The following is an 11,214-nucleotide window of genomic DNA, read 5'->3' as shown; positions in this document are numbered from 1 at the left end:
AACTTTTGATAGGCATTTCTTGGGGTTGTTGGTCTTTAAAGAAATTGGGCCTTGTGGTGGACCCATAAATTTTTTGCTTCATCATCATTCAGAAGTTATATAACACTACGATAGTACAGTTATGTAATATATTTTATACGCGTGTTATAATATAAATATACGATGGTAGTGTTTATTTTCTCCCTTTTTAAGAAATAATATCTATAAACATCCATAGCAATCTATAATCTCTCATCATCATGGCTGTCCCACTTTGAAAATCATCAACTTTTATTCAGAGAACCCTCATCATGAATTGGAATTGGTTTTGTAATTAAGTAATTAACAGATACAATAAAGGAATATATCATTGACTGATAACCCATGAAAGTTGAAAGTTCAAACAAATGCAGCCAAATGCCATCATTTCATTTGAGCATCTTTGTAATTAATGAATTTTGTTGGTGGCATTCTTTGGTTTTGTTTGATAGCATATATTATTATAGGCAGGCAGTGACGGATTACTGGGACATAAAAAAAATAAACTTCCAAATGTATGTGTTCCAATGGATGGCATTTGCATCCAAAGAGCATGGATGACAAGTGGACCCAGATTTTTTGTTGGGCAGGATCGGTGAGACAAAGCTCACATTGTAATAAATTTTTCTCTACATTTGCATCGTCATGTATACGAGTGAGTGAGCGTGTAGTAGGTAAAGGGCTGGCGGTGACAAAACGATAGTACAAAGTAGGTTTCTAGGGTTGGGACATGTGCTTTACGTGCACAATTTATGTAAGAGTAGGTAATCAATAACGTAATTCATGGGACAAAGGAGAAAAAAAAGTGAAGCAACTTCTATTATCAGCCACCTATTGGGGACGTCGGTGCCCCGTCACCAAGGCGTGCAATTGAAGAAAACTTACTTATGACATGTATCTCCGTTCTCTAGTCGATGAGAGATATAGAAAGAAAGATTTTTTTAGGAGTTATGGTTGCTGAATTTCGTACCCAATTGAGCTTTAGTCTCTCAACTTTCAAAATGGCTTTCACCATCCCTCAACTCGACTTTCGTTTGTAACAAAAGTCCTGGAATAACATGTCACTTTTCGTTGACCAAATCAAAAATATATATATATGTTACTTTTTTTCGTCAAAATGAGGGATAAATTGGTCATTTTAAGTGTTTAGGTAAAAAAAACAGCAGCCCAGCCTCCTCCCCCAAGCGACCTCCTCCACCGACGACGACCCCCCAGCCACCTCCAGCCATAAACCCACCCCAAATTGCGCGACCCTCCTCTCCCTCCCCTCTCTGTCTCCATGTTTCTGTCTCTTTCTCTTTGATAGGATTGTTACCTATGATACCTCACCCAAATCGCCATTGAAGTTGAGATAGGGAAAGCAAAAATTGAACGAAAAAAGATAGAGAAACTCCTAATCCTATGAGAGAAGAAGACGAAGAGCAGAGAGGGTTGGGGAGTTGAGTTTACCTTTTTTTTATTGTTTAATTTTTAAATTTAAATTAACTTAGAAAACAAAAAAATGACTAAACACTTAAAAAGGACCAACCCCTCATTTTGACTTTAAAAAGTAACAGAAGTTACTCCATGACTTTTGTTACAAATGAAGGTGGAAGCCATTTTGAAAGTTAGAAGGACTAAAGCTTAAGTGGGTACAAAATTCAGGGATCATAGCTCCTAAAAATCTTAGAAAGAAATAGTGTATACATTTGTTTTATGTAAGTTTTCTCGGCATTGGTCAAGTGAAAGATGTTTTATGTGACTTCGGATGATAGTAAGTCAAATGCCCAAATGGTGAAGTTGAGTTCTACTAGTTTTGCAATTTCGTTAATGATCAGATTAAATTACTTGTAATTTCCTTGTTTTTTTATAGAAAGAATCTCGAAAGTAATAGTAACCACTTGAGTTACAAATTATTATCAAAATATTTATCACTAAGTAAAAACTCCCCAACAATGAATTGCTCTTTCATGGTGGATCAATGTTTATAGATTCCTTCATTGATAGTAATGATATAATTTCACCACAAAATAAAACAGAAAAATCACTGAAATGAACTTATGACTCAAGTAATTAAAAGTATTTACCCTTACACTTGTGCTCTTAAGTTCGACTCTCACTTTTTATTATTGCTTGTATAGAAAAAACAAACGACCTCACTTTTGATCAGGAACTTGGGCGCACTAATTAGAAATTGATTGGATCTTTTATATAAAGCGTAGATAAGAACAAAAGAGAAACAGAGAAACATAAACGTGATTGAGAGGCATGATGTGGTTGGCTTTAACGGCACTCCAAAACGTGGAGTCAAATACTCTGAGTTTGGGACTTGGGCTTCGTTTTGACCCCGAAAGCCATTTGAATTTCACAACCTGAGAGCAACAGTAAGTTGGACTTCAACTTCAAGACAACCAAACATGGGGAGCATTTGATTTGGTTTGATTTTTATTTTTCTATTCTGGAAGATTTGATGGTGGGGGCCATGACATGCATGGTGGGCCAAATGGAAAATGCCATGCCATTATTTTCTTTAACTTCATCTTATCCCACTTCAACTTAGTCACACTTATAAATCATGATTTTATCTTGTCTAAAGATTTGCCTCCCAATAATGTTCAAATGATTTGTGAGTTTTTTTTATCTTATCTTATCAAAACTTAGCAGGTGCAACTTGTAAATCTACCTAAGAAAGCAAACAAATGAATAGCCAAAAATAAAGTAGAACAAATTGAAATTCAAAAGCAAAAATAGGATCATTCCTGAAATTCAAAAGTAAAGGACTAGCTATATTCCCATTTATCCCTTCTCCTTCTACTTTCTTTCATTTTGCGCAACGTGGTTTGATAATCAAAATTGTCTATCTCTGTCGAAAATCAACCAAATAAAAAATAATTGAGTATTAACTTTAACAAATATTACCTCGAAAATGAGCGCTTAGTTAAATGATTTTCAATTTCTTTCATTTTTTTACATGAAAAGAATAACTCGAAAATGAGCAGTTTTGATTATCATACAACATTGCATAATAAGAAGAGAATGGAGAAGGTGTGACAGAAATGTAGCAACCATTCACTTGAATGAAACTCTTGTCCATGAGCCAAGAAGAATAATAGGTTTGGTCGTCCTTTAGAGCAAGACAGCACAAGATGGTGTTCACATTAAGGCTGAAATTTTAATTCAACGTATCGGTTGGACGAATTTAATTAGACCATAAAGCAGTTAAAGAATTCAATTGTATGATGGCCCATTGCTTATTACAAAACTCAGCGTGGCTGCACTGAAGACCATCGGATGCTCGAGCTGCTATTCATCATTTGAAAAGAAGAAGAGGACCTTGCCTCTGATGACAACTTCATTCGAATGTCAAGATACTGTTATTTGGGATGAAGACGTTCCTCTCTGGCTAGAATTCTTTGTAGAAAACGATGTGATTAATTTGTAGCCCTTGATTTCAATCAATGATGTTCTTATTTCTGCTTTGATTAAAATAAAATAAAATAAAAAGATCATCAGATTCCATCCGTTGGTTTGGGTAAATAGTGGAAAGAATTTTTCCCAACCTGAGTGGTTGTCGTAGGAAGAAGATATGTTTATCAGACATAAATTAAGTTGGTCAACTGTCACACTGACAATGCTATGAGGAATATATCAAACACCTTTAAAAAAGAAAAAACAAAAATGTGGAGCCCTTAGAAGTCTAATACAAAATGGCTGATGGCTAGTTATGTGGCCCATTTTGCAATCATGGACCAATGGTTTCAGGGCCTCATGTGTCGCAAAAGATGGAGACTGGAATCGATGAACGAAATTAGACTCTCAATCAATACCCATTCCCCAATTTCCATTGTCCAGTTAGTACATGTAATGTGTATGTGGAATTTAGGACGATAGATCATGTCACATGATAATACTACACACACCAAAAATTCTCCCAACACTCTTAAAGTCGACCCTACATGAACCTTACACGATCTTATAGTATTACGGGACTTATATCACGTGAGAGATTTGAGATAAAAGCCGATGAACTTTTCTTGAGTGTCTAGTACTTTTGATGCACATTATTAAGTGGCATCTTCAAAGAAGAGTTTTGCAGATTGAATATTGTGGGCCTTTATTGACCAAGAGGAAGGGTGCCTAGCTATAGTACATTTAGGCCCCGTTTGGTTCATAGGAAAAGAGGGTTGGGAGTGAGAATTCAATTGTTTTCCCATGTTTGGTAAAGTGAGGAAAGTGAAGCCTCCTTCAACTTGGGTTTCGTTTTCCCTCCTCATGGGAAAGTTTGGGAAAATGAGCCAACATTCAATGTACAATTTTCATGACTATTTTGTCCCAATGAACAATTTAGAATTACAATGTATTATTAAATGCGTTCTTTTTTTATTTGATTTAATATAATATAATTAGAAAATTATACAAACTTTATTTTCCATTTCTACTCAAAACAAACATGAGAAAGGAAATCAAGTGAAATCTCCCGATTACTTTCCCAACATTACCAAACGTGGGAAAAAAATCTTTCATTCTTATTCCTTAGGAAATGACATGGGAGGTGATTTCCCCTCAAAAACATTCCATGAACCAAACGGAACCTTAAGGAGTAGTATGCAACTCAAAAGTCTGTAACACAAATTATCCATGTGACAGGAGTTGCCATGTCAAGAAATAGCCAATTCTAATCCGACGTAGTTGATAAACTGCGTCGAAGAGCTCAATCTTAACCCAATATGCTTCCAAGCTACAAGCAACTGTAAGATTGCAAAAATAAAATAAAAATTTTAATAAGTCATTTACAAAAGGGTATAACGTGAACATAAAATCTGGATCTCCTCTTTTATATATGTGACTACTATCATTACTAAACCTAGCAGTGCCCATGCACTAAAAATGGCTGGAAATTTTCGCAATTTTTTTCTTTTTTTTAGGTTGGGTTGCGTGATTGGATCGTCATTTTTTTTTATAAGTCTCAGAATTGTGATCATGAAAACACGTGTGAATTAGCTATTAGCTGTTGACTATTAGTTTCATCATATTGACGATATAGTGGTATGGAAATTTGCACATGATCATGATGATGAAAATTGTTTCAAGGTGCCATGCCAAGGGGATACATAACACATTATCAATAGGACCACATGATGGAAAGTGGTCAATATAGTTGGGGTAACATTCCACTAACGTCCATATAATTGTATCACAGTAGTTGCAATTACATTTTGTTAATTTGGTTGATGAAAAAAACACGGTGCGTTTGAGTGAAGGTTTTAGATGTTCTCATTCTTTTTAGCTTGTAACTCACCGTTTATTTTTAGATTAAAAACACTTTGTTTCTTCGGGTAAGAGTTATAATTCAGATATGGAGTTTGTGTTTCTCTGAGTATTGACTTCATCCACCAGATAATTATAAACCATGCCTTTTTCCAAGTCAACTTATTCCAATATTTTTAACCTATCTCTTTGAGGATTATATACACACACAAAAAACTAATTACATATTCTTTTACAACGTGCTAGCATTCTGATCTTTCTCCATGGAATCTGTCAAGCTTTCCGATTAAATCCAGAGAATTCGATATGTTACTTGTACCTTAGCAACTTGGAATCTTTAGATATCCCACTTTGAGTGGAAAAATGTAGGTTCCTTTTGTTTGTTTGTTCTTTTTACTTTTTTCAAAGAGAGAGAGAGAGAGAGAGAGAGAGAGAGAGAGAGAGAGAGCTAGGTTCTTTTTTTTTTTTTATAGAATAACGAGCGAGCTAGCTACATTTGATTGTACCTATTAATTTGTTTATGGGTTGTGGCATACTACACACACTACCGTTGGGAGTCTAAATTTTACCTCATTTCACCTAATAATTTGTTTATTAATTGTACCTATTATTTTTATATCAAACAAAACCTAACCTAAGTTTTCTTATATTTCTTTTCAAAATACGATAGAAAAATTATAGGGGGTTTTGTTCTATGGTGGTATGGTAGCGAGCTTTTTCCCCGACCCGCAAAGCCATAATTCTGACTTCCCATCTCTCTTTCCCTCAAGTACTTCTTAAGTATAACCGGCCCTCCTATCGGTGAGGTATAATAAACATGTACACAACTGGTTTTTTTATTTATTATTTATGCGAACACGTATACAACTGGTTATAAATAACCAAAAGTTTTTCTACTAAAATTAATACATTTGTCGATGAAGTTTAGCCGAGTTAAAAATGACATTAACTTACATATAAGTGGTCTCATTTCCATAGTTATTGCAAATTCCCATACAGTAAATTAGAGTTGCCACTAGCCTTATACACAACACATATAGGCTCTGTACACTGAACCAAATTCTATCGGTAATTATATTTGTATGTTAAAAGAAAGAGGAAAAAAGAGTGAGAGAGAGAGAGAAGAAAAAAGAAAAAAAGAAGAGCTAGTGGCAGTCAACCAGTTATTGACTTGAAACCTCATCCAAAAGCTTGTACCTTCTCACCTTGTTCCTAAAGACCTGCCTTGTAATGATCCCATTGTTTAAGTTTGATATCTCCTCTGACCTTGTCCTCCTAATCTTCTCGGCCTCCTTCTGCCCATTTGTGAGGATCCTCTTTCTGGTGGATGGAGATTTTGGAGATGGAGATGGAGACGGAGATGGAGATGGTGATCCAAAACCCTGATGGTTATGATGAAGATCAAGTGATCTCTGTTTCTTTATAGGGCCACTTGGCTGCAGCTGCATGGTGCCCCTTAGACCCCCATATGAATTACCTCCATGCCCCTGCTTGTTCTGATGATCACTGGTTTTTGATGAGTTGGTTTTCTTGTTGATCTTGGCTGGGTCATGATCTTGGCCCTCTTTTCTGCATGAAGATGAAGAGTTTGAGGAATTTTGGGACTTTTCTTTTGTGTCCTCCTTCTGGGTAAGGCACCAATTGCAAATTCTGTAAGACTCTGCATTTGGGTAAAGATTGCTACAGTACCTGTACATGAAATTGGATCATAAAACTGTCAAAATTGAATTATAAATGAATTTTGATCATAACCCAAAATTTAAAAGAAATTAAAAACATATAAAAAGAGTAGTTTGTGTAATTTAGGACCTGTGCTGAGATCTGAATTGGCAAACCTTGCATTGGAAGAGCTCATAGGAGAAGCCAAAATCCCCACACATGCAGCACTCATGGGTTGGTTGGGCTGCTGCTGCTGCTGTGGTTCCTTTGCTGCTTGTCATCTTCTTGTTTTTGTTGTTCTGTTAATTTCTATTTTCATGCACAGAGAGAGAGAGAGAGAGAGAGAGAGAGAGAGAGAGAGAGGGGGAAGGTGTGATGAAATAATAGAGATTTTGGTAGGCCGACGACCACACAACAAAAAAGCCACAAAACATGTAAAGGGGTGTTTTATTGGGTTAAATAAATAATTATACATTATATAATAAGAAGAAAAAAAAATATGCACATCATTTTTATTTTTGGTATGGCCTGTGTCAAACGTATTATTATAATAATTTCGTAAGAATAAAAGGAAATGAGGTTTTCCTTTTTACTTTGATTTGTTTGGGTCTGCGTGTTCTCGAGGTCTTGCTTGTAATTTTTCTTTTTAGCATGAATAAATAAAAATTATAAAATTGCTTTTGTTTTCTTTTTTTATTCTTTAGAAATGAATGTCATTTTCCAGAATTAACAATAAACGTTGAAAAGAAAAAAAAAGCAAAAAAAGTCATAGAGAGGTAGAATATGATTTTTCTTAACAAGGCTCCTCCGTCCTGTCACGCAACCAATAATTGCCTGACACTTGTTTCTGAAAATTATAATTTCGGCTTGTTTTTATTCTAGATTCGCGGTTAAAAGCCTCTGCATCGAATCCATGCGGGGGATAATTGTTTTTGGATTACGTTTGGGATGAGATCACAATCAACCTCACTTTCTCGGCTAACGGTAAACAAGTCTCATATACAAGTCGGACTGGTTAGTACTGGAGGATAAGTTGGTACTTTCACATGTATAATATCATGAATATTTATAATACGTATTTTACTGCATTAACTTTTCTACACTTCAATTATAATGTGTGGACAAATTATACTTCATGACAAGATTTACGTTAGAAATTTTGTCCCAATACACATGACTAAATTATATTCATACCAAAATCAAATTTGGCATGGCATCTTTCATTTTAAGAATTGTTGTCATTAATTTCTTGCTATATAAGAATCAAATACATTGTTGATACTATGTCAGTTTTAAATCCAAAACACGTAAGAAGTGATGTTAATAATATTTCTCTTTTTAACTTTAAATGAGATTCTGAGTTCAAATTTTATCGTATTAAAAAGATGAAGATGGTGGTGGTGATAGAAAGGGTGTAGATTGATTAGCTTATTGGAGGAAATGGGGTTGAAAATGAAAAGGGCAGTTGAATGATATATAAAGTTAACAGATTCTTGGGTGGCATATGAAGAAAGCTCAATACAATATATAATGAATTCGATCTGGAAGACTGCTGCAAACACTCAACGTTGTCCAGCTGTTACGAAGCATTTAACAATATATATATATATATATATATATATATATATATATATGGAGCGCCCCTTAGGGGAGGATGACACACGCTCAAAGTTAAATAGATGGTCAAACTAAAACTACTTTTTAAAATTGTTCGAACCAAATGCATGGTCGGCTCAAATACTACCTGAAAAAGGAAGAAGCAATTAATTATATCTAAATTATATTCTATCATGAACATTGAACTCCATTATTGAATTCTTCTTCATTCTTCTGCTGAAATAAAATTCTGGTAGCTACAGATAGTAATCTAGGGTCAAGGTGGGCAAAGAATTTGAGGTCGTTGAGGTTTTAACCCTAAAATTAATTGGCAATATAAGTCTCAACTTTTTATAATTGATTATAAGCTCTTGTAAAGTTTCTTAATATTTTGAAGTGAGATAATTCTTCACATTCTCATAGCATCTCAAAGGGAGATGTCAAATACCAAACATCAAATTTAAATTTGACGACTAATGTAGCAATTTGACATTTACACAGTTTTATACTCCACCCGATATGTCAAATAAATAATTATTGTAATATTCAAATCATTTAAGATAAAGAATAAGAAAAATTAAAAAAAGGAAAATAATAAATGAAAATAACAGCCAACTATCTTTTAAAAATAATAAAATATTCATTTGACATATTGCTTTTAGGATATCAAAAATAACATCTCAACCTCCAGCATTCATTCCACATCATATTTGACACATCGGTTGGAGTGATGTGAGATGTTATTTTTAGCCGTTAAATGTCTATGTGATACTTTTGACACATCGGTTGGAGATGCTCTCACACACTCCTAATATATGATGAAATTTTAAACCTAATACATGAATAATTTAACTGAGTGACGTTAAACAAATGTGGTTATTGTGATTAACACATATGCAATCCAAACTTTGATATCATCATACCATAAATATAAAAAAGTTAAAATTCCAACCCCAAAATTAATTGACAATTTGAGTTTATACAAGATAGATCATATAAACCACAATCTCCCTATAGCCCCTAAAAAATTCGAAAGTAAATTTTGGACGGAAAAAAACTAGAAGTAGGTGTATAGATGAATTTTATGAGCACATGGTTTGGCATTGCTAGAACACAACCTTTAGTGGACCGCGCATTGCATTGAGGGGAATGATACTTGAGCTTCATGGAATCTAAATACACATCAAATTGTCACTCTCCTGGTCCCCCTTGTCATAAATACATAATTATTTAGCTGTGCATTATTCAATTCAATAATATATATATACACACACATATGCATACATAACACACCGACTTTTGCAAGCGAACAGTCATTCTGGCTCTGTCATGTTATGCACGTGTTCGTTTTTACAAAAAGAAAAGAAATAGGTTGAACAACTCGAATAATACGCCTACAAAACCAAAGTGCCAACTATGCCCTGGCAAATCATATCTGATGATTGTCATGAATCAGTCTTCATATAAAAATACAGTACCCGAAAATATAGTACATTTAGGTTTTAGTCACAAAAAAAATTTTTTCACTTTTGGAAAAAACTAAAACTTTTCTTAAAAAGACAGAAAAACTTCTTAACTTTCAAATCAAAGACACGCAAATGTAAAAGATTCCTTAAGAAATCAAAAAATAAATAAAGGCATTTTTGTCCGTTTTGGCTTCTTTTAAAAATATTTCTCTCCTTCGGCTTCGAACTCATCTTTGAAAGGTGATTCATGTAAAAGCTCAACCAAAATGAAAATGTTTAATCATTTTATTAATATTGCAATAATTCAATGTTTACTAAACGAATGAATGAGTTTTTGATTTGACTGATTTGTTGCACAGATGAGTTTTAAATGCTGGTCGAAAATATAAACGTTATGATAAAAATGATGAGAACAGAATGAGAGAGTGTTGAAGGGGAAGATAAAAAGATAAATGTAACTAGCATTCGTCACATGGTTAATTTGGAAGTGAAGTGACCTCATGGCCAAGTAAGACGTCAAGAGTGAGTGAAGACATGTAATAATAAGGGAGATTCACAATCCAATATAGGGACTCAAATTATAAACTAATCCTATTTGGTGGCTGGTGATGGAAGAAGTATCGTGCTACTACCAGCACAATACTCTGTCCTTGGTTTGTTCACAGTCGTTGTAATTAAAACATGTTTGGCCGACAATATTACTCGGGAGTATCTAAAACATGATTTTAGGGTTTTGCAGTCAAAACCATAGGCATTACAATAATGAAATGCATTTACATTACACAAACCACCATTATTCAATTCAAAGTGACAACGTAGGAACACTAGACAGCTGTAGGTGCATAAACTACAACCACCAAATCCAGCAAAAGGTATCCAACATCGATGTTAAATTGCCATTCGTTCTTCTGCTTCATATTTTTCTTTTACTTTTTCATTTTATACCAGCGATATTGAGGGAGGAAGTACCTCAAATGTAAGCGCAAATACTCTTAACCACTTGGGCTGCAAGTACCTTTACTATTTTAACTCTTTTTTCTCTAAAGTTTGGAACAACGGGGCAATGAATCAGAACTAGGGTTGAAATTTCCGATCTCTCATAAGTTGTCTGGTACTGTGGTGATTGGTTTTGATATTTGCTCTATAAAGAAGAGATAAATGATTAATAGCTCTATTATTCACATAAAATGTTTTTGGAAAAGAAAAAAAAAGCAACATTACTCGTGAC

The 11,214-nt window shown here is 34.2% G+C and overlaps 1 protein-coding gene across 2 annotated transcripts; it reads right to left on the bottom strand.

Moving 5' to 3' along the window:
* Positions 1-6,215: 6,215 nt before the first annotated feature.
* Positions 6,216-7,346, bottom strand: LOC103319606 (uncharacterized). 2 transcript variants are annotated; one of them, XM_008221162.3, is made up of 2 exons: positions 7,075-7,346; positions 6,216-6,954 (listed from the first exon to the last, which is right to left on the bottom strand). In XM_008221162.3, the coding sequence occupies exons 1-2, from the start codon at positions 7,203-7,205 to the stop codon at positions 6,429-6,431; spliced, it is 657 nt and encodes a 218-aa protein (XP_008219384.1). In that variant the 5' UTR covers positions 7,206-7,346; the 3' UTR covers positions 6,216-6,428. The 2 variants fall into 2 exon arrangements, with proteins under 2 accessions (XP_008219384.1, XP_008219385.1); XM_008221163.3 differs by having other exon boundaries at positions 7,101-7,302.
* Positions 7,347-11,214: the final 3,868 nt, after the last annotated feature.

This window comes from Prunus mume, linkage group LG2 (genome assembly GCF_029339155.1).
Source record: "Prunus mume cultivar Tortuosa linkage group LG2, ASM2933915v1, whole genome shotgun sequence".
NCBI classification, from domain to species: domain Eukaryota; kingdom Viridiplantae; phylum Streptophyta; class Magnoliopsida; order Rosales; family Rosaceae; genus Prunus; species Prunus mume.
Note: the sequence above shows the minus strand (reverse complement) of the source record. Positions and strands in the feature narration are given on the sequence as shown.

What these genes read in the sequence shown, in the direction of transcription:
- LOC103319606 (XM_008221162.3), bottom strand. Translation starts at nt 7,205, where the DNA reads ATGACAAGCAGCAAAGGAACCACAGCAGCAGCAGCAGCCCAACCAACC. An exon ending in CAATTCAGATCTCAGCACAG is followed by an intron (nt 6,955 to 7,074) that starts GTCCTAAATTAC and finishes TTTCATGTACAG; the next exon opens with GTACTGTAGCAATCTTTACC.